The sequence below is a fragment of the Benincasa hispida genome, chromosome 3 (genome assembly GCF_027475165.1).
Source record: "Benincasa hispida cultivar pf3 chromosome 3, pf3_genome.v1.1, whole genome shotgun sequence".
Taxonomy (NCBI): domain Eukaryota; kingdom Viridiplantae; phylum Streptophyta; class Magnoliopsida; order Cucurbitales; family Cucurbitaceae; genus Benincasa; species Benincasa hispida.
Window position 1 is genome coordinate 44403143 of NC_143480.1, and position 24834 is coordinate 44427976.

The 24834-nt window shown below is 31.0% G+C and overlaps 2 protein-coding genes across 2 annotated transcripts; one reads left to right on the forward strand and one right to left on the reverse strand.

The window, feature by feature from the left end:
- The first annotated feature begins 3502 nt into the window (after positions 1-3502).
- LOC120073152 (BTB/POZ domain protein) lies at positions 3503-8141 on the forward strand. The gene is made up of 3 exons (XM_039025805.2): positions 3503-4218; positions 4359-5687; positions 6783-8141. Exons 2-3 carry the CDS (start codon positions 5052-5054, stop codon positions 7755-7757), a joined length of 1611 nt encoding a protein of 536 aa, XP_038881733.2. The 5' UTR covers positions 3503-4218; positions 4359-5051; the 3' UTR covers positions 7758-8141.
- A 6398-nt stretch (positions 8142-14539) lies between these two features.
- Positions 14540-20262, reverse strand: BLH4 (BEL1-like homeodomain 4). Its single transcript, XM_039025844.2, has 5 exons — positions 19980-20262; positions 18599-19884; positions 17181-17566; positions 16024-16084; positions 14540-15243 (listed from the first exon to the last, which is right to left on the reverse strand). The coding sequence occupies exons 2-5, from the start codon at positions 19781-19783 to the stop codon at positions 14773-14775; spliced, it is 2103 nt and encodes a 700-aa protein (XP_038881772.2). The 5' UTR covers positions 19784-19884; positions 19980-20262; the 3' UTR covers positions 14540-14772.
- Positions 20263-24834: the final 4572 nt, after the last annotated feature.

A 24834-nucleotide genomic window follows, 5' to 3' on the forward strand; every position in this document is an offset into this window, starting at 1 on the left:
TATCTAAAAATGATTGAATGGTTTTAAGAGTACAATAATGTATATATATTCAATGTACATCATTCTAACAAAGTAGTTATTAGTATCATCAAATGGGGCTTGAGGGAAAGACATTATTTTTGGAGTAAGGCACCTTTCACAACCTTTCTTTCTCCATAATGTGGCCCCTTCTACCCATGTAGTTTTTTATGATGAAGAGAATTAAGTGGAGACAATATACTAAAGTTATTGAAGGGGACACCACTTTTCAAGTAAAGACCCACCCAAATGAACACACATGAATATATTAGGACTCCAAAATTAGATGGCTATAGATGATGTTGGAAATGGTTTATCATTTATGAGCCAACCTAGATGGAAGGCTCTAGAAAGTTATTGATGTTATTAAAGATGACTTCTAACTAATGAAGTTTATCTTAACGAGAAGGATTACTTTGACAAAAACTAAATAATAGTCTAGTCAATAAATAAGTCGAACATAACTTAACAAGTTAAGATATATGTCAACAATCTTGGAATTAGAGGTTTAAATGTTCTATTCCTATTTCTAGTTGAATTTAATGTGAATATACTTACAAAAAGTGTTTATCCTACTATTATAAAGTTATCAATAAACCATTTGTAGATTAATATTATTTCATGGTATCAAAATAAGAGATGTAGAAATGAAAAATAGAGTTTGTGCATTAAAAGTGAAAGGTATTTTTGATATGGAAAAGGGTGATTAAGTTGATAGGTTAGAAATTAAATAAGAGTATGTTGAAAGGAAATGTTTGCCAACGAGGCCACGACCTATGTAACATTTGGAGTAGTCACCATTGGCCCATTTTTACACCAAATCACTACTCAATTATTTCCCTCTCCTACCCCATTTATTTATCACAATACCCTCTATTTCTATTTCAATTCTTTTTAAACACATTAAATGAACTCTCTTTAATGAAATGATTAGAGTTACTTCCATTTTCTATTTCTTAGAAGTATTACTCATTATAGATTTGATCTTCTGACTTGGAAAGAGATAGTTTATGCTAATTACTATATAAGTTATGCTCTCCCTCTAGTCTATGGTGGAGATATCCAAAACACCCATTGAGTCGGAGTCCCCAAGTTCGAGGTGGGGAATCCTCGAATACACGAGGAATGAAGAGGGAGTGGAGATTTTTTTTTTCTATTTACAATTCGGAGCCAAGGAAGGGGATTATATTCCTTGTCCTGACCCTAGCCCCGGGCTTGTCCCGTATCCCTACCCCCTCCTCGACTTTTGTAGACTTTAATTAGGATAATTATGGATGTTTTAATTATTTAAGATTCCTTAGATGTTGTAATATTTAAGATAGGGTGTTCTAGTTGTTGATTTTTAACCTTTACAAATCATGAGAGTTTAACACTTTAATTAAATTGCATGTGTATTATTGTTTTTATTAGCAAAATTGATAATATTTTTATTTAAATGAAAATTACATTGAAAATGTTTAAGGAATTATTAAAAAAAATATATTTTAAACTGAAATAAAAAAAAATTGTTAGAAGAAAATAAAGACAGAAAATTTTTCTCCAAGAGAACCGATCCCTGTGGGAAAATTCGGGGGATGAGGAATGGAATGTGGGAGTGGGGATGGGGATGGGGAAGACTTCCTTGTCTCTGCCCTACCCTGTAGACATCTCTAGTCTATGGTACAACATTATCCACTTTGAATATGAGCTTTCCGAACTTTTTTTTTTTGTTTCATCCAAGAAGACTCATACCATTAGAGATAGTTGCATGATATCTTCCTCTTATTTACTCAATGTAAAATTTTAGTTGCATTTTTGACAAGGTTACATTCATTTTTCTATTTCTATTATATTTTTTGGATTTTTTTCAAATATATGAAAATAAGCCAACTTTTTTTTTTCAAAGATAGCAAAATGTCATTTAGAATAATTATCCATATTTTTTTTGTGATTTTATTTATTTTAATTTAGTCTATGTTTTCTTTCTTTGTGAACATATTGCTTTATTAGTCAAGCTTATTAAATTAAATAGTAATGGAAAATTTATGAACACCATGTGTAAGCTAATGTTGTGGTACATTAACATGTTAATATGTTATGAAGTTGTGTAAAATGGAAAGCTGAGTAATACCAATAAACTTTTGGTTTATTTTTCCAACGATAAAACTTCAGGTGTAGTAGTTTTATGTGAAAAACAACCACATTTTATTTTTATATTTAGACTATTTGAACGTTACTCTAAAAATAAGTTGTAAAATTGTTGCCTTCAACCAATTAAGTTATTGTCAATCTAACCATAATTCAACGGATAAACACATCATTATCATCTTAAAAATTGTAATTCGATCTTCATCTGTAGGATTTACTTTTATATATTTATTGAATTATTTATTCAAGAAAGTTGAAGCTTAAAGTGGGTCGAAAATGCTATCAAAATCATAGCATGGGATGATTATATTCATTTAAACCTATTGTATTATTTCTTACTTCCATTAAAAACAGAAATAATACAAGTCTCAATAATTGCACTCAAGTTCCATTATAATTCATCAACCACAAAGCCTAGAAATCAAAAGGAGAAAGAAAAAGAAAAGAAAAGAAAAGAAAAGAAAAGAAAAGAACAAGTCAAAAAGCTTTTCCAAGACAATGTTTCATATTTTGTCATCTGATCTGTATGCATGATGGTGATGTTGTCTACTCTGTTTTTCCTCTTTATTTCTCTGCAAAACCATAAAGAAGTGAGAAAATGAAAAAGAAAGGGAAGGAACAAAACAACATAGCAAATATCTTCAAGAAGCTTTGAATTTTAATTATAACTTAAAATATGGGCCCCAAAATGGAATTTTGATTTGGAATTAGAGAAAGCAAGTTTTGATTGGTGGAGATCATTATGAAATTTGAGCTTTGACAAATGAGCTTGCTTTGGAAGAGATGAGGTTGTTTCTTCCCAATTATTTCAAATCCATGTTAATTTGCTTTCACAAGAATTTCTTTTTTTCTTTTTCAATCTCAAATCAACCACCTATGTTTCAATTTCAAACTTATTTTATTGGACAAACTATATTTTTAGTCTTTGGAGATGGATGTTTGATTCATGATGTTCGACACTTCCAAATTTTAAAAAGTTAGATTATACCTATTTTTATATTCACCAAATTGTCTAATTTTAATTTACCACGTTATAAATTATTCTTCATTCATTTTTTTTATGGCGTAAAAATGAGATGGATAAAGTAGGTGCACAAAAGTATTGCCCTTTAAAGGAATGTTTTTGATTGGTCGGGGTAAAAGTTTCTATTTGATCTTTTATAAAAACCGCGATAGACAGTATCTGTGTCATCACGATACAAATAGATACAGATTGTAGTTCATCATAGTCTAACGTAGATAGATAGTAAAATTTTACTATATTTGTAAATTTTTTGTTTGTTTTAAAAACAACCCTATCTTATATCTCAAACCCATTACATTCTTTTAACTAAATCTCTGTTCCATAATTCAATTTGGCGCACCAAAGTCATCTATATTGCTTCTATTTGTTTTGTTTTTTATAACATCAATCGTCATGAATCTTAATCAAAGTGTTGAACTTGGTTTGCAAGTTTTATAATTTTGAAATGAGAGTTATCAAACAAAACATGTAAGAACAAGAGGTATGAAGTGAAGCTCAAAAAAAGACATTTGCATGTTGTTAGGATTTATGGACCATCCCCATCATTTCAATTTCAATTCTCCAAATTTTCGTCATCATCTTCCCCCCACCTCCCTTATGAAATCCATAGCTTTCACTGAGAAAATCGAAGAAAAATATTCTGTTTCTGGAGATACCCTTTTCCTCCATTATTGCTCTCACTTTGAGCGCTCAAACTGAGCAATGTCTTGAGGGCATTTCAGTCACTGGACTGACATCAAAACATACAGATATTTTACCACTGTACCCACCAAAATGAAAATGAAAGCGAAGAGCCTTCTCATTTTGGGGGCATTCCTAGAATATCCACAAATGCAACAAACAAACACAGCCATTTGAGAAACCCAAAAAAGTTTTAAAGTAGAATTGGAAATGATGAGGAAGGGCGTGCCTGTTCTGTTTGATTACTGAGAAAGCTTTGTGGGTGCGTAACAGAGAGAGATTGCAGAGAGAAATTTTTATTTTTTTAGCAATTTCTGAGAGACCCACATGGAGATACAATCATCAAAAAGTGAGATGAAGGCAAATTGGTAAGTGATAAAGTAACAATCCATACCCACCTCTTCATTTCACTTTTTTTTTTTTTCTTTTTCTCTTTTGTGGGTCTTCTCATTTTTTCTTTAATTCACAAAGTTAAAGCATCTCTTCTCTTAATTATTTCACTTACAAGGCTTTGTTCGTTGGTTCCCTTGATGCTTGACACCGGAGCTCCCTTTTCAATCATATTACGTTGTCCTGGTCTCGAATAAGAGGTGGGTTTTCTCAGAATTCTCAGCTCACTTTGGCATTGATGTTATTTCAGTTGAGAGAAGATGGTGATGAGTTTTGGGTCTCTGGGAAGCTTTTAGATTCTCTACTCTGTAAGTGAGCGAATGAAATTCAGTGCTTGTGTGTTTGAGTTTTTTAGGTTCTCTTTAAAAATAAATGTCTGAGGTTGCGAATCTCTTGGTGATGGTTTGAATGCTTTCGATTTTGAAACAAATTAGGGGAGAAGGGGGAGATACGGATACTAAATGCTTTTGGCTGAAGTTATGGTTTTCTTCCGTTTCATCTTTTTTCTGAATATAGATCGTATCTCGTTTGATCTGATCTTCTTATATCAGAAAAATTATGAATTGGGTATTTCAATTTTAGTTTGAGCTGCAATTTGTGTATATGGGTTGTTCAATTCAAAGCTTGGAATCTTTGATTCAGAAAGTAGGAGACTGTAAGTTTCCAATATCTTGCTTTTCTCCTTTTATCTTCGAGCACATATCTTTTTCTTCACTAGAAAAATTTTATGGCTGTCCTCGGGTGCTTTCGATCTTTTGTTCTTAATGATCCATTTTCCCATTGTTAAACAAGCTGCAAAAAAGCAATAAGAATGGCTGAAATAAGGCTAGCTAGATTAGAACAAGGCCAAACCAAGATTAAAAATGTGCCAATTGCTGTAACCCCAGAAGGTTTTTGGTGCTGCCCTTCTCCTGTTGTTTTCCAAAAAACCCTCAAAAGTCAAAATCCCCTAAACAAACCCAAACCTGCCTCCCCGCCCTCAAAGATCCCTGTTGAGAAGAAACTAACACCGGTGACTGATAGAAAGCCAGCGCTTTCAAGATCACGGTCAGCTGCTGTTTCCGATGATGACCGAAAAGGCAATGCTGATACTTCTGGTTCTGGCTATAGTGCCCCAGAGGTTGTACACAGGACATCACGGCCTAAGGTTGAAAATATGCCAAGGAAAATAGCTATCGAGTTTGGTGAGCCGGGGACAAGTAATATAAAGGTTGTTTTACTTGGGAAGCAAGGATTTTCAGTGAAGTTGAGTGTTCATAGAAACGTTTTGATGGATAATAGTACTTTTTTCGCCAATAAACTTTCTGATCAAGAAGGTCCCTCAATGGAAATTGGTGATTGTGAAGATGTTGAAATATATGTTGAAACTGTGGGATTGATGTACTGCAAAGAAATGAAGCAATGGCTGATGAAGCAAAATGTTTCTCGTGTTTTGCGGATTCTTAAGGTAAGAAGCAGATTCTTATAGTCACTGTATGTTATAATCACAAATTTCAAGGATACCCTTTGTCTTTCTGTGGATTCATGTTCATATGACGTTTTTGATATTTCATTTGATTGTTTGTTCTGCTTCCTGATTAAAAATTAGAAATCGCATTTTGATGAATAGAATCTTGTCCTCTAGGAAGACATGAGATGTTTGTTACCTGTTGTAATCCTGGTTATTCAATAACCAAAATTTACTGAAAGTTCTTGCTAGATTGTTAATAGAATCATTGAAGCACTAACCATCACAAAGTATAAGATTCTGTAGATGACTTGCTTCTTTTTGAAAGTACAGTATGTCTTTTACTTTTTAGGCCCCTCGGTATCAATCACATAATTGAGCACTCTTGCAAACTTAGCTAAGTAGTTTTAAGACCTTCAAAGTACTAAAATTATTATTCTGTTTCTCTTGAATGCTGTTTAGCTCAATTTAAAAAACTCTGTTCTTCTTGGTATTCGGACAGGAAAAAAAAAGGTAGCTTTGTGATGTTGTTCTGATATGTATGTTCGATTCTTAAGATCCTTGAAGAAGCTACTGATAAAATTCAAACTAGAACCAAACTACATTGAAATATAAAGGATGAAATCTTACCTGATAAACTAAGTGTTTTGAGGTACTCGGACCCTCCCCTATTGATCTGTCTTTCAAACCCTAATTCACTCCGTTGAAATAGTGCTTGCTTAACTGCCTTCCCTTCTCTACATATAACCAAAAATCATTACCATCTTCCTAACTAATTATTAAACATCCTTAATAATATCCTAATAGTACGTTAATGGTATTCCTATCCAACGTGGTGTGTATATGTTCTTACTTTCTACTCTGTTTCACTTGAAAGCTGCAATTATTGGTAAGTCTATTTTGAATAAAATTTAAGGATCTTCGCAAACGTTAATCATGTAGTGTTATCTTTCATTGTCTAGGTAATAGCTGTGGTGTATTGTGTCATTGCTTATACATATAACTTGCCATTTTGAAGATCCCGTTTTTATCTATGATCATGAATTCTTTTAAGTGTGTGGAATGGCATGAATACCTAAAATGCTTGTTTTGCAGGTTGCTGAATTTCTCGGTTTTAAGTCATGCATGCAGTCATGTCTAGAATATTTGGAAGCAGCCCCTTGGGTTGGTGACGAAGAAGAAGAAAAGGTTGTCACATCCATCCTACGACTTCAAAGTGAAGGCATCGGGGTGAGCCCAGTATTGAAACGAGTGTCTGCAGATGTGTCTAAGCCCCATAAAGATACTCTTTCCCATATCATCGAACTTGTTCTCAGAAGCAATGAGGAAAGAGGCCGACGTGAAATGAAACTGGTAGTACTGAGGCTTCTTAGGGAGAACCAGAGTGTATCAAGCAATGCGAGTGCAGCTGACATTTGCAATGAAATTATTTACTCTTCTTGTAGAAGCTGTTTGACCTCGCTATTGTTTCTGTTCCAGCAAGCTGCTGAAACAGATTTTACTGACAGATCAGTGGACAGGAAAGAACCAGTGCTGAAGCAAATTACTCTAGAGGCCGACAATCTCTCGTGGTTGCTTGAAATATTAGCTGACAGGCAAGCGGCCGATGAATTTGCAGTTATGTGGTCGAAGCATCAGGAACTAGCAGCCCTCCATGCAAAGTTGCCTATTGTATCTCGCTATCATATTAGCTGCATAACAGCTAGGTTATTTGTTGGGATTGGCAAAGGAGAGCTGTTACCAGCAAAGGATACCCGTAAATTGTTGTTGCATACATGGTTAGAGCCATTGATCAATGATTATAGCTGGTTAAAACATGGTTGTGGGTCATTTGATCGAAAGGTTGTGGAGGAAGGAATTGGTCGGACGATCCTCACTCTCCCACTGGAGGATCAGCAAAGCATTTTGCTGACTTGGTTAGGCAGTTTTCTGAAGGTTGGGGATAGTTGCCCAAACCTCCAAAGAGCGTTCGAGGTTTGGTGGCGTCGGACGTTCGTTCGACCTTACATTGAGACACAAGGAAGCATTCACTCGCAAGATTGCTCAATCACACCCCAGTTGGGGCCTTGAGGATATGCCACTGCCACCATACTTGTGGAATGAAGCAAAGAAATGTAATGCTGAAGCATTTGCATTTCTCAGTGAGGAAAAGATGAACAAAACTGACCATTTGTTGGGCAATGTAGGTAGCTGCTGAGTTCATTGCTTAGTTGTGGTTTATGATGAATGAATTTTGAGGTCGGTCGAGAACGTTGTCGATGAAGTGAATTGCTCTGTTGTGAGTTAAATTTGTATGTAGTGTAGTATAAGCTGGCTGTGCATTTATACTCTGAATGCACCTTTTATTGAAGTAAAAATCAAAGTGTTGTCTGCTTTTGCTTCTTTAAGGGAGGTTATGCTATTGAAATTTACTTTGTAAAACCAAGATAGAGGTATTTGGGTTTGTTTTCTGTATATTTCTTCTTTATAACTGTGGTATAGAGCTGGTTAATTTAGGTCTCGTTTGATAACCACTTAGCTCTCATTTGGTAATCATTTTAATTTTGGTTTTTATTTTTTTTAAAAATTAAGTATATGAACACTACTTTCACTTCCAAATTTCTCTTTTTGTAATCTACGTTTTATTCTAGTTTAAAAAACCAAGCCAAATTTTAAGAAATAAAAAAAATAGCTTTCAAAAAGTTGTTTTTGTTTTTGGTTGCTAAGAATTTAACCATTGTACGTAAGAGATATGCAAATTATTACAAAAAGCATGGATGGAATAGACTTAATCTAAAAAAACAAAAACAAAAAAAATCAAATTGTTACCGGATGGAGCCTTAATTTTTGTTTTTGAAAATTGTGTTTACTTGATTTAGATATTAAATAGTGAGAAATAAACCAACAAAAATTATTATTCTAAGAAGGCTACAATATAAGTGATAATTTTACGAGGTTAGACTGAATAGTTGTTGTAGAGCATGCAAATTTTATAATCTCGTGCTCATATGAGCCACTTATACAGTAATAAGTAGAGATGTCCAATTCTCACACGGGAACGGAGATTCCCCGATTAGGCGTAGAATGGGGGAGTGAGTGGGGAAAAAAAATTCCCCATGAGCTAAACGGGGACGGGGACGGGGAATGAATTCCTCGCCCCCGCCCCCGTCCCCGTCCCGTTCCCCATCCCCTCTCGATTAGTTTCTACATATTTATTTAGTATAGTTATCTAATGTTATGTTATTATTATTATTATATAAATATTACATTTAAATTTCAAATTTAATTATTTATTACGAAAGATAATGAATATGTTTAAATTGAATATTTAAATTAAGATTATATATGTGAATAATTTGATTTATATTTATTTCTTTCTATTAAAAAAAATTGAATTAGCTTTTTTAGGCCAAAATTTGAGTAATTTATCTTTAAATTCAAATTATCCTATAAAACTAACCATAATAACCCATTTAGTATAAAGTTAATTATTTAATTACAATTTGCTCATATTAGTAATTTAAATTAATTGACTTTCTACGAAAAAAAAAAAAAAGTAACAGGAAAAAATTCCCGTGGTAACCCGATCCCCATGAATTCCGCCCCAATCTCCATGGGGAATGAAATGAAGAGTGGGGATGGGGAATGACATCCCCGACCCCGCCCTGCTATGTGGATATCTCTAAGTGAGAAGAAAGTAGAATTTCTTCTCACTATTTATTATTATTATTATTTAATATTTGGTAAAAAAAAAAAAAAATAGATTCCTTAAAATCAAAGTTAAGCCATGTAAGATACATGGAAAATTTTCTAGTACTATGGTAATATAGAAAATTTTCCATACTACCTCCATTCATTGTTTATCTAAAAATAACATATATATATATATATATAGCTTAAAATATTATTTTAGTTTCTATATTGTATTAGTTGTTCGATCCATTTGATAACCATTTGATTTTAGTTTTTCTTTTTTTTTCTTTTTACAATTTCTTTACCACTTTTTAACTTTCCTAATCAAATACTTAATTCACACGCATATAGGCACCCGCGCGTGCGTGCACACTTGCACACACAAAAGCCCCTATTGGTACCCATTTGGTTTTTTATTTTTATTTTTAGAAATTAAGCCTATTTCAATTACATTTTTTACAATGATTTGCTTGCATATTTCTTAAATACAAAGGTTGAATTCATAGCCAAATTCAAAAACAAAAATAACTTTTTGAAAGCTACTTTTTTTACTTATCAAAATTGAATTGATTTTTTAAACCATTAGTAAAAGTAGATAACAAAGAAAGAAATTTGGAGTGTAATAGTGTTCATAGGCTTAATTTTTAAAAAACAAAAATAAAAAATGAATTATTGTCAAATGAAGGTTAAAATGTCTAACTTCAGTTGTTGTACTTTTGATAAGTTTAAATATATTTTTTGGAAGTTCAACTTTCTTTCTTTTCCAAAATTGGTTAAATAATATAATAAGAGAAATTCTTATAAATAGAAAAATATAAACAATATTTACATTTTATAACCAAAAGTTTTAGAAGTATAAATATTTTTTTCTTTGCACTTTTAAAATTTTTTATTATAAAATATAAGTATTTTTTAAAATATTTTTCATATCTAGAAAGGCCATGAATAATAATAATAGTTTTAATATAAGAAAGCACACTATAAATAAGTTCGAAAAAAGTTATTTTAGATACTATAAAGGCCAGTAATCAATTAAAAAAGGGAATAATTTAAAGTATGAACTAATTTAAGGTGAGAGCACAACGAGTTCAATTTTAAAGTAGCGGAACAAAATGATATTTTAATTTTATATTCCGAAATTAAAAAGAAAAAAGAAAAAAGTATTTTGTGAAGAGCAAAGTGTAGGTAACACAAGACGAATATTTGTAAGAATGGGAAGTGGGCATGTAGGTTTGTGGTGAGAATTGAATTATAGAGCCCTAATTAAGTTTGGGCCCAGAAGAAGACGACGACAGCAGAGATGGAGGGCCCAGATCGGCCCAGCCCAGGTTAGCCAGCCCATGTAGGGCCCAAAACATAATAATTATGAAAATTTGAGGAAATTGACGTTGATTTGTTAGTTGGTTTGGTTGGGTTTGGATTCATGTGCCATGTGCGTGCCTACTTTTGTAAACAAGACAAACAAACCATTTGCAGATTCAGACACAAATCCCTTCACATTTCACCCTTCCTAATTATATATATATATATAAATCACTGGATTTTCCCCCCTCATCATCTCTCTAAATTATTTACTTTTTACTTCTCTCTCACACAAAACAATATTTATTTCACATTCAATGAAAAGCTAAATTTCTGACCAACCCACACTCCCAAGAAAAAAAAAAACTGTACTGACATGCATTAATTAAAAATAAGTATAAAAAAGAAGAACCCATGAATTTTGAGCAAATTTTGAATTCATAGTGTCATAGTTGATTTTTTTTTCAAAAAAAAACCAAAATAAAGAAAAATTGGAACAATAATAAGAGATGAAACGTAGGGAAAAAAAAGTTTATTTTGAGCTAAATAAGTTGTATCAAATTTAGTATATTGGATCAATTGTAACTTGAATTTCCAATTTGATTCGTTTAACCCACAAATTTGAATGATTATATCAATCAAAACCCTAAATTAAAGTTTAAATTAATGAAATTTGAAAATTTTAGAGTTAAATGTAAAGTTTAAATCAATGAAAATGAAATTTTTTAGGTTAAAATTGATATAACATGTTGAGTTTAGGGTATATATATATATATATATATGAAAAAACAATGTTGAGAATTAAAGATAAACAATAAAAAGAGAGACAGGAAGGAGACCCACCAAATTTGGCGGTATGTGTCTGAGAAAAGGGCTAAATGGTTTTATCCACTGTGTCTGTGTCTGTGTCTGTGATATTAAAGAGATGAATTTGGGTAAGAAACTCATAGAAATGGCCATTATATATATATATGAAAGGGAATACAATTTTTGCAGTCAATGGTTAAATCATTTTTTTTTCTTTTCTTTTGTGCAAATCAATGTAGCTAGCTAGGGCTGTATGTTTTTGTACAGTACTTGTACTACTCTCTCTATTTTTTTTTTTGGTTTTTTTTTTTAATCTAACCTTCCCAACTATAAAATGTTTGATGATGTCTCTTTTCAATTGGTTTATCATTCTATGAGACCAAACTAAACCCTTTGAACATGAAAAATGAGAAATTTGTACGGATGGGTCAAATTATGAGACCCATTCGGAAATTGATCCACCTTTCAAAAACACTTGAAAATTGATCTCTTGAGTCAGTTGCGTGCGAAATTACTGTTTTAATCCCAAAACGCGCGCGAGGCTAGACGCAACACAAATTTCTTGCTTTTTCCTCTCATTCTTTCATCTCACTCCCCAATTCACGCTGTTCTCCATCTTTTTTTCTTTGATTTTTTTCCTTTCTTTTGAATTCTTCCTCTCGTTTCTTCCTCTCGCTTCTTCATCTCGTTTCTTCCTTTAGCTTTTCCTCATCAATTTTGTAGTTTTTTTCCTTTGAATTTTTTCCTTCATTTGAATTCAAAAAGAAGAAGAAAAGAAAGCCAAAAGAAGAAAAAGAAAGACAAAAGAAAGAGGAAGAAGAAAACAAAGAGGAAGAAGAAGCCAGTGGACTGAAATTTAAAATTTAAAATGTTCTATCTGTCCGATGAAAAACGAGCGAAAGACACGAGAGGAATGAGTCCAAAACGAGATGAACGAGTGAGAATCTACAATGCGTGTGCGATATCAAACATTTTGGGGACTAAGCAGGCATTTCACACACAATTGATATCATCAAAATGCCAAAATTCGAATGTTTTTTAAAGTTGGGCCAAATTTCGAGTGGGACTCGAAATTTGACCCATCTATACAAATTTCTCATGAAAAACATGGTAATAAATATACAACAACAAAACCTATACACAATTAATGAATATTGGGAAACCATGCAGTAGTAGTACTCCAATTTGAGAATTTTTTTAAAAAAATGATAAAATGTCCAAATTTTTGTCCTTTTTTTTCCTCTTGTTTTTGAATTTGATTGAGATTTCTAGTGGTCCTTCTATACAAATTATTGTTACGCTCATGTGAGAGACCTATGTTGCAATTAATTTGGTAGTTTACGTTCTTCGTACGTAAATAGATGTGATATACATACATTTTCTATCTCTCCTATTGGTACAATGTCCTCCTCCTATACCAAACTCTTTAAAATACGTTTAAAGAAAAAACTTTTAAATTGTGATAAATAATATATTTTCCTTAAAATAGAAAGTTATGAGTATATATATCCAAGACATTGAATGAAATGGACCATAAACTAAAACATTTAACATTTAACATTACACAATTTAATTAATAAGATAACACAACACGAGATTTTTTAGTTGAAAATAACCTTCCAAATTTATTTCTTTTCTTTTTTTTAATATATAATATGAAAATATACATGCATATGCTATTCAAATGTAATAATTAAGATACATCAAAATGATTACATTACATATCATTAATTAGCAGCTCAATTTTTCTTATTAATGATAATTAATTAGTTTCTATAAACATCCATTATCCTACCAAACAAAGAAAAAAAGGGGGTTGCTTAGTGTTTAGGTAGTAGTTAAAATAAAAACAATTAAAGTTTATGAAATTAATAATTAAAAAAAAAAAAACAAAAACAAAAGTAAGTGGCAACACAAAGACATATATTAGGTAATAAGTTGTTATTGCTTTGCATATGATTGTTTTGTGATTTAAGGAAACATAAGGTTGTGTTTGGTGACAAATAATTAAAATTGTAAATTAAAATATATGGCAGTAATCAAAACTCAGTATCTCTTTATATAGTTTGGTTGTTATTATATGTGGATGCAGATAGAATATAGTGCCCCCAAAACAATAACAAATGTAGCTTTCATGGAAAAGAACTACCAAATTGGAGAACCTCTTTGAAAGGGAAAAATAAAACTATTGCAAATGTTGTTGATATTTCTTTATATGTTTTTTCTTCTGAATGTGACAACTATCTAGTTTCTTATATATTTATGGTTATATTATGATTATTCATGTACTTACATCAAACTTTTTTTTTTGGTCCTTAATTATTGCCACGCGATCATTAAAATGTGAACGTGTAAATGTAACAAAAATTTATTATAGTATTGATATAAACTTTAATGTTGTAGAGTTAAAATACAACAAACAAATTTATATAATACCTAATTAACAACAAAAAAAATTATCGTTATTGCATGTCTTTCTTGTCGTTAGAGATTCAATTTTTCAACTATGCAGTCATTTTGTTCTACTAAAATAAATAAATAAACAAGTGAGATTGTTTGGGTATTTAGTAAAGGGAAAAAATTGAAAATTTTGAAATATCCTAAGAATATTAACATGTAAACATATTACTAAGAATATAGATACAAGTTGTGTTAGCTTTTTCTATATGGTAATAATCTATATTCACTTTATATCATCATATAATTGTGGTTAGATTTGAACTACAGACCTCTTGGTTACCAACATATTCGAATGTCAATTGAACTATGTTCGAGTTAGCATTTGATGTGAATTAAATAGTTAGATAGTAGAGAAAATTATAATTAATATATAATTTGGTTTAGTCAACAATTATGATGGAAAAATCCAACCCTCAACTAAGAAATATATTAAATACTTCTTCATTTATAGACCTCAAAAGGATAGTCTAATACACAAAACACTACACATAAATATCTTATTTTTTCTTACGTACTTAGAAAATGATTAGCAAATAATCATATTCCACAAAATTATTACACTCACATCTTACCAGCCTAGAAAACGAGAGTGAATGGGGAAAAAAAGATAATTAAGAAAAACCTACTATACAATTAACAATAATTTAATCAACCCCACAAATTGCAAAGCCCTAATTACACAAATTCAGCTACATACGTACATTGAGATTCAACCATGATACATCAATTAATTTTCTATAAAAAAGAAAAAGGGCCAAAAATAAAAACAAAAATTAAAAGGGGAATTTCAATTTGTTGACGATCATTATCCATATATAATCTGAAAAAGTTTAAAATTTCCTTCTCAAGAGTGACCAAAGTCTCTTATGGAGAAAGAAGGGTTATCCACCGCAGCGGCAGGCGCGGAGGTGTTTCCGGCGTGACGGAGGCCTAAAGTAAGGGACACATCACCGGTGGCCGTATTTGCGGTTCCAAATCTTATAAGTGTTGGTCCAGGATTATTCATTTCAGCTGCCGCAGTAACATCCTCAGACATGGTCCCATAATCTTCACTACTTCCATGTCGCCACACATTATGAAGATCTGAGTACTCATGCGCCGCCGTGAAGTCCGCCGCTACTTCGTCGACGGTGGTGGTGGGTGCTGGATTTTGTGCATTTATGGGATTGTTTTGGGTTTTATTATTACTATTGTTGTTGTTGTGTGGGGTGTCGTCTTGTGATTGATCTGTATCAACTTTGCCTTCAAGTTGGTACATTTCTTCCACCATTGGTTTCCACAACCGAACTCTTGCATTAATGAACCAATTCGAGACCTGCCAAATTTCAAAACCCAACCAAAACAATAGTAATTATTACGTCAAGTGTTTTTTCCCCTTTTTATTGTAAATTAAATTAATAAAGGTGATGCACTGGGTAATAAGTTCTCTTAAGAGACACATTAATGGCATACAAATTTGGCTTTTTCATACATATGTAACAAAACCTCAAGAGGACCACGTCTTAACCATTAATTTTGGATTATTAGATGTAAGAGAGAGAAATTACTTACAAAAGTAACTTGAATTTTGTACAAAATTTAATCTACATTCAATTATGTGGCAACCTCATTTAATAACTTTTCATTTATCTCGTTGGTAGATGAAGAAGAGATATACTAAAAACTTTAGTGAAGAATCTTCTACTTACTACTATTATATTATTTACCATGAAGAGTGATAAAATAATGAACAAACACATAAAACAAAGAGACAATTCATCTGGGGATTTTGTTGTCCTCCTTCACTTTCGCCATTTTCACACACAATGATGTCATAAAAGAATAATATCGTAAAGAGAGAGTGAGAGAGGGGAAAAACAAAGTTTGAAAATTTCCATTTTCATTCACATTATTACCTAAGGAACTTGTTTGTTTCTTTGTTTTACGTAAAAAGAAAGATTCTTGATATATTTATATTTACTCATCTTTATGGAGTCTATTATAGAGAAGTTTGCGTAAAGATAAGTAGAGTTTGGGATGCACTTAAGAATTGCTCTTTTTTGTTTTTACGGGAAAATAGAGGGTAAATAGTGGGGGAGGAGAGAAAGGAAAAAACCTGATTTCTGGACAAACCAGTCTGTCGAGCTAACAGAAGCTTGTCTGCGTCGCTGGGATACCTGAAGAAAAAGACCATAAAAAATCACAATCACAGTCCTTGTTTCTTTTGCCCAAACCCCTCTTTTTCTCTCTTCATTTTCTGTTCTTTCCCTTTTTTTCTTTAGGATGTGATTTAACACTCACCATTTTCTGTACCCTTTTTCTCATTGATCGTTTCACCTTCTATGTACCTTACCTGCCACCTTATCTTTTTCCCTAATTAAAACCATATATACGTGCATGGACGATAATTAGATAACATGGGTTCTTGGTCCAAAAACAAAAATTGGGAATCTTGATGATCCCATATTGTAAGTATTGAAATTTTTGTCTTTGGACCGAATACCCATTTATGCTTCATGGATTTTGATATCATATTAAATAATATAAGGTTTCATTTCAAAATCAAATCGGTAACTAGAGGATTAACTCATCTATCTTATAAATATTATGAGGTGATTCCTTGATTTTTCAATGTGGAATACTCAATAACGACCATGTATCACTCCATCATCATTAAATTACCAATCAATTTAAATGAAATTTTAAAAACACAAAATCCTTCTATTCACATCAACCCAAATTATATACTTACCTAAAATATATATATATATATATATATTAAAACTTGACTAAACATTTGATTTAAAAGAGAAATACTTAGATGTATTTTAAGTTACATCAATCATTTTGTATCTCATTCCAACAATAAAAGTGAAGAGCCTACAAAATATTTATAAAAAAAAGAAGAAAGAAAGAGAGGAGATTGACATGTAAGTATAAAAAAATGAGTGAGTGACTTAGAATGCACAAAATATTTTTTTTTAACAATAATCAAGTGCAGTCTAGGCTGTAGGCCATACCTAATATGAGACTGCTCTTTCTCTACACAAAAAAATAAATAATAATAATTTTTAAAAAATTCCACGTGGCAATTATTAATTGGGTACAATAAGGATTGCACCTAAAGTATTTTTATAATTTTTTTTTTAATAAAAAGGTTATAATTAACAGTCATTAAAACCCAACTTTTTGGTGTAATCAATGATGAATCCATGAAAAGGGGGCAGTTATTTCAGATCAGAAAAAGGTAAAATTATAAATTGTATTACGTACGGGTGAAGAAAATGCTCGAAAAGCCAAGCTCTGAGAATGTTGACTGATCTTTCAGGGAGGCCACGCTGTGGCCTCCAAGCTTCTTGTTCCATCATCCCCATTTGATGGAAAGCCCTTTGTTGCCGAAGGCTTTGTTCAAGAAGCTTCAATCTTGGTGTCTCTCCTTTTGTTATTCCTGATCCTCCATTCCCTCCTTTCTCCCCCAACGCCTCGTAGCTCTGCTTTAGCTGCTCCGCTATCGCATCTTTCAAGCATCGAAAGTGCCTCGACATTGCCTTCTGTGTCAACGTCGTGTAGGGTGCTGCCGCCCCGAAACCCATCACTAGGTCGAACGAGTTCACTACCATTTGCATTTGCTCTCGATATAGGTTGTACCTACGTTCGACCTGGATACATGGTTAAGAATATGAATAAAAGATTAAGAATAATACTTAAATGCGTCTCAAACAACATCACACATAAAAAAACGATTAAAATATTTCAAAAAAATATGATTGGATAATTTGATGAAATACATAAAGATAAGTTGTCTAAGATGCCCTTCATTATTTTTTAAGGATTAATTTAATTTTTATTTTATTTAATGTTTGTTGTGTGGTCCCTTTCCATTTATACAAAAAATGGGAGGAGGTTAGAGTTTGAATTGGTAGAGTGAAAAGGGGAGAGTTGGATTTGGATTTGTTTTAGTTTTTAGTTATTTTATGTTTGTTATAAAGTAATTGAACTATTTAATTAAGCTACAAAATGAAGACAATGGATGATAATTAATTAAATAATTTATTTATTTATATCAAAGGAGTGATGAAATAGGATAATTATTAACATAATCTCCTTAGTGTTTCTCGCCATTGTTTCTTCTTCAAATACAGCCAAATCGACAGACTTTTTGTTTGAAAAAAAAAATCGAAACAAAGGATTAATGTATTAATGAAATCAATTGCTTGTCTAGCTTGCTATATTTGGGTCAACTATATAAATGTATTTAATTTTATAAACCAAAATATTTATATACTATTTATGTTTGTTGGTTCATAAGCCAAAAATTGTAGGTTTCAACTGCATATATATCTTTACAAAGTGGGTACCAATTAAATCTTGTAGAAGAAAAAAAAAATAAGGTATTAAATCTTATGAAATCTAGCCCTACAACAACCTGGTCGCTGTTTTTAGCTTATTATTTTCTTTGGAAAATCATTAATTGATGATCATCAGCCGGCTTATCAAGTGGTTAAACTTCATTAAATCATTAAAAGAAATTAACAAATACCCAGAAATTCATTGATAAAAAGATTGAATTTTTATGTGTAGTTTTTGACTTTTGAGATAAAGATATAGGAGAAATTGAGAAAAAGAAAAAAAAAAAAGAAGAAGAGTATAAGGAGAGAGAGAAATTGAGAAAGAGAGAGAGAGATTCTTACCTCATCAAGCATGGACAATAGTTTGACCTTTCTCCGTTGATGCTCAATTCTGTCAGCAGCCGATAAGGTAGGTTGATCCTTTGATGTCGAGCCACCGGGAGCGGCGGTGGAGGTGGTGGCAGTGGCGGCAGTTTCGGTGTTGGGGTTTAGCTTAATATTGAACTTGTTTTTCTTCAATTGAACTTTGCCAACACTACAAAACTCCTCGAGCAATTCTTGTGCAGGTTTGACATATTTTGAATTCCTCAACACATTTACAACTCCTAAAGATGACCCAAATCCAATTTGAACTTGATGGTTGGGATTCATTATTTGTGAATTAGCTTGAAAGCTATGAGGAGAATTCTCATTATTTCTAAAAGAATATTGCAAAATTGATGATGTTGATCCACTTCCTCCATCCCCTCCTCCTCCACCATGGACTTGATTGTTGTTGTTGTTATAACTATACAAAATCCCACCATCCCTAATTCTTAATTCATCCGCTTTTGCGACGGCGACGGCGGCAGCAGCAGCGTCCTCCAAGTGTTGTAAGGAGGAAGAGTGAAGTGAGAGTGAAAGACCTTGACTTTCAACGACAGCGAATTGTCCGTAAGCCGTTTGATCTCCAACACTAACCCCACCTTCGAAACCCTGAAGAGGGTTCGCAGGTGGATTCGGGAGGAGCATGTGGAGAGTGGAGGAGGTAGAGGTTGGCGAAGGGGATCGGGGTTGTGGTTGTGGTTGTGGTGGTGGAGGAGGGTTCATCAAGAAAAGTTGCATGGATGAAGCCGAGGCCGAGTTGGGAGGGTGTAAAGTTCGAAAATTGTCTGAGAATTCAACGGTGGCCGCGCCGGGGGAGGGAGTGGGAGGGAAATTGAACATGTCGGATAACATGGTCCCCCCACTAGGTGTGGAAGCATAGACATGATGATGAAGTTGTTGTTGGTGGTGCTGGTGGTGGTGCTGGTGTTCGTCTATTCCAATGACGGATGGTGGAGGAATCGAATCGGAGAAGGAGTCGAGACGGAGCTTATCAGGGCGGTTGTGTTGAGGGATGGCGGAGGAATTGGATTTGTCCAAGGTGACATTAGAGAAGGTGAAGATTCCTTGATGATGATGATGATGATAATCGTGGGACATAGAAGAATTGGCACAACTAGTTGCCTTATTGGACAAAATTAATGGACCTTTAGCGAGTCCCATATCACATAATAATAACAATAATTCTTCTTCTTATATAATTATTGTTCTTCTTCTTCATCGGATCCAAATACTCCACATAACAATATTAATAATAATTCCACCTGCAAAAAAAAAAAAAACAACAAACAAATCGAATCTGAATAATTCATCAATTAAAGAAGAACAAAAAAAAAAAAAAAAAAAGAGGAATGAGTACCTGGATTGGGAAGAGTGTAGAGGAAAAAGAGACAAAGTTGTAATAGAGATGAGTTTTTTTTTTCTTTTTCTTTTTTGTTTTGGGTATTGAGAGAAAAAAAAAGAAAAGAAAAAGAGAGATTAAAATTAGGGGAAGAATTGAGGAAGAAGAAGAACTCACTGAAAATCTCTCTCTCTCTTTTCTCTAACAAAACAGACACAAAAAAGAGGGTCGCTGTTCTTCTTCCTTGCCTTCCTCTTTCTTATTACATCTTCATTTTTTTATTTATTAATTTTCCTGCTCCATTTGTCTCATTTGAATTTGTTTATTTTATTTTGAGGAAAGAGAAAAATGTAATAAAATTTTGTAATGTTTTTTTTAACATTCTTTTTTTTTTTTTTTTTTTTTTGAGAGAGAGTGTGTGAGCACACTTTCCAATGTTTTTTTTTTTTTTTTTTTTTTCTATTTAATGAAATCAATAATTATTTGTTTCATTTATTTCTTTGTCTTACTCTTTTTCGATTTTTTTTTTTTTTTTGAATTTTTTCCCTTCAAGCAAAGCAACATATTCATTTGGGAAGAAAAATTTGATAGTAGATTGATAATTTCACCTTAAATTTTGGTTTTTTTTTTCTTTTTCCTAATATCATAATTAAAAATTAAACTTTTTACAATTAGATTATTTGTACGACAATAAATAAAAATTGAATCTCCAACTTTGAAAGAGAGTATATGTCAATAATTGTTGACCTAAGGTCATTTTGACATATTAATAATTTTTTTTGAAACATTTTAACTTAATTGGTGTTATACACTTCTAAGACCAAGATTGCATCTTAATCAGTAAGTTAATTAAGATAAAATTAAATATTTCAGTCAATACTTCATGAGTAGTTTTTTCTCTATAGTAAATTTAAACAATTGTGAGGTGACATCAAATCATCAAGTTTGGAATGTTAATTCGTCGTATTAGAGTGAAGAGTACTTCATTTTTTTTTTAGTGTAGCACTAATATTTTAGAACTATACGCAAATTGGTGAATATTAGTAAATACAAAAAAGTTCTTTTATATGATGAGCATGTAATAGAACTTTAACATCAAATGTATGTATATACGATCTTTTGGTATTTTGATGCTAATTTTATTTGTAATATTTGTAGTTGAAATATACATATACATACACATATACATATTATATACTAATGTATTTTTATTATATATCTATTGAGTTATATTCTTATTAGTATATGCATAAACATTTTGGTCTTTGTTATCAAATTTTGTTATTGCACTTAATAGTTTTTTTTTTTTTTTTTTTAATGAGAGTGTGTGAATTAATTAATTGCATTTCAAATCATTTGTGTATCAAACTGGCATTTCAGTTCATGCACATATATCAAACTTCAAATTTGTACGATATTGACTACCAATGTAGCATCAGATCTCTTGGCCTAACTAGACTTTAGTTGAACAATAATAAATCGATTCGTTTCTCGAATGATGTTTGACCGCACCTTGTTTGATATAATACATTTTAACCCTCAAATCAAAATAAACATTAATGAAGATATTAGGACCAAAAATAAGTTAACTTGAATGGTTCACACTTCACAAGAAGTTGGAGCCTTACTTTCACTTCTTTTATTTAGGTTTTTACTTCTATGTAATTTCTCTGTGCTGTCCTTTATAAAGAAGAAAAAAGATTTTGGGACCAAAATTTAAAAGTACAATGATTGAAATTTAAAATTGAAAAAAAAAAAAAAAAGAAAAAAACTTGGGTGGGAAAATAAGATTTAAATTTAAAATTCTTTCAATTTTGACATTTTATTTATTTATTTTGATATTTATCAGAATTACGGAAGAATACCACTTTAAAATTGGACCCGTGATGGTCATTTTAGCAAACCCCCTTTTGGGAACCGAATATAAAAAAAGATGGGGACAACACATAGTCATCCCAAAGCATTAACCTCCAATTACAATTTAGCTCCTCCGCAATGACCATAATGCCCTTGTCAAGACCTTAATTTTATCTACCTAAATTTTAGTTGATAGGGGTGGTTTGGTCATTTGGTAAATAGTGTTACATTTTAATATCTAATATTTTTAGGAAGCCTAGTAAAATATTGGTAGGAAAGAAAATTGAACTAAACTGACAAGTATCACCTCACCAGAAAAATAAAACAAATAATTAATAAGAAAACAAAAAACAAACCCTACCTCATTTGAACATTACTATTTATTTTTAAAAAATGATTTTGTTTTTTAAAAACGGTAAATCATTTTTTAAAAACGGTTAAAATTATCCAAACCACTTTATTTTGATTTTGTTTTTAATTAAGTTCAGCTTGATTCAAATAATAACATTTTTAGGTGGCTTAAAAATATATACACTTAGATCTGAATTCTCAAATATTTAATTTAAGAGTTATTAATATTTTAAAAAGAATTTTGTTATGCAAAAAAGATCTTAAATAATTGAGCTACAACTTGAGTGGACGAAAAATAAAAATATTAAGACGTGGCATATATGTTAGGGTTAATACAAAGATTGGTTTATTTGAGATGTATGTGTGGTCCAAAAGCAAACATATAAGTGCCCTTTTTTAGGGTTTTGAGATGAGATGCCCCACCTTTTTGATGTGGTACTTCCTTTGTTTACATTTATTTCTTCTTACCTATATATATATGCTACTACATCTAAAGGCTTAGCTATAGTCAATTTTAGTTATTTTATATGTTTCACTAATTTATTCAAATAATAACTCCCAAATTTGTAGATCATTAATATCAAATATCATGGCCCTCCAAGTTATGTTTTGTACCATCTTAAAGGTACGTACAAAATTTTTAATTAATGATTTAATAAATTTTAGAACATAAGTTTGAGGTGATGGGTTACCGTAACTCTAATTATTCAAAAAAAATATTAACAGAACTAGTAGCTTCATTATATACTATAATTATAAAATTGTGTTTTTTAATTATTTTTTAGTAATTTACACATCATTTAATAATTGTTTGACTTTTTTTTTTAGTTTTTGAAAATAGAATCCATAAATATTAGCTATTCAACTTATGAGTTTCTCTATTTTGTTATCATTAAAAAAAAAAAAAAAAAATTTAAGCAATTTTTTCTTAAAATTGTGAAAACACGAAGAAAAAAAATATAAATTTAAAGAACGAAAAAAAAAAAGCTATCAAACATGACCTTGATGTCTTTTTCTCATATGAGAAGGTGGGTAGGATGAAAACTTTCATGTGCTAATTATATACAAATAATTTAGGTTCTGTTTGATAGAGATTCCAGATTCTGTTTATGTTTTTAGATTTACTGAATTCAATAAATATGTGTTTGATAGACAACCTGGATTCTTCTTCTGAAAACTATTTTTGGATTGTATAATTCAAACAATGAAAATTCTAAAAACATTCTTTTGATATTTTCTTTGTATCTAGATTTTGAATTTTATATTTTAAAATGCAAAATCATATTAAATAAAGATAAAAACATTTAGAATACAATATGTCATGTTATAAACTCAACTGTTTTTTTTTAAAAAAATATAATATGTATCATGTAATGTATTATAAATTATATAATATTATAAAATAATAATTATATATATTTTTATAATATAAATCATATTCATAAATAAATTAATAATAATTTATTGTCAACTAAATATTAGTGGTTAACTACAACTAGTTTTATGATTTTCGAATATATGGTATCAAACACATTGCTCTTGTTGATTATTGTTACCTTAAAAAAAATACATTTCAATTAATTGTTTAAATTAGAAATCTAATTTTTGAATATGCTACCAAACACAAATTTAAAAACATGAAATATAAATGTATTTTCATTAAATCTCTAGTTTTCAAATTTCTATTTTCAAATTCTCTATCAAATAGAACCTTAATTACTTTACGTAAATCTCAACTAATATATGATCAGTTTTTTTTATACCTTTGTTTTACTCTTTTAAATGAGAATGGAAATGGTAATAAGACTTTTTTTTACATATTTTTTATTTTTAGAAAGAAAATGGTGTAAGATTATTATAGAATGTTTATACTAAAATTTTTAAATACGAGATTTTCTTTTAAAGATGAGAAAAAAAAAAAAAAAAAAAAAAGAAGCAACTGCAAAAACCGAATTGAGGATTGACAGCCTAACCTTTGGAATCTCACGTGTGAAGTTTTTGGAGTGGCCTCTTCACGTGAATCCCACCCTCCCCTCACACGCTTGAAAGCTACACCTCATCATTTGTAATACCTAATTTCATTATGGTTTCCAAAAAGAAAAGGGAAACTAATCTCATTATTATTATTTAAATCAAAAAAGGAAAAATTTTACATCCTCCATATCACGTGCAGAGTCGGCTTCGCACGTGTGTATGTCATTTATTGGCTTATTTTATTGCCATCTCTAATCTCGGTCGGTTGCTTACGGTTTTTCTTTTTCCTTTTTCATCTCACTTAATTAATTATTATCTAAAAATAATAATTTTAATTTGAAATTTCGATGTTTTATATGGGTAGTTGTAGTTGTTGTTGGAGGTTTGATTATAATATGGTAGGCTTTTTTTTTGCTGCATTTGCCTCCCTTTTATTTATTTATTTTCAAACTACATTTTTTTCAAAGAAAAAAACACTCTTAAGTTTTAAGTCTTAACCCTTTTTTTTTTAAGTTAAATATATCCTTGGTCAAGTTATAAATTTAAACTCGAAATTTTGAAGTTTGAATTTATTTAGTTCCTAATTTTTAAAAAGTGTTTAATAGATCATGGATTCTTAATTTTATGTCTAATAAATCTCTAAAACATTAAATTATGTGTGTAGTAAATCCTTAAAATAAAAAAATAATAA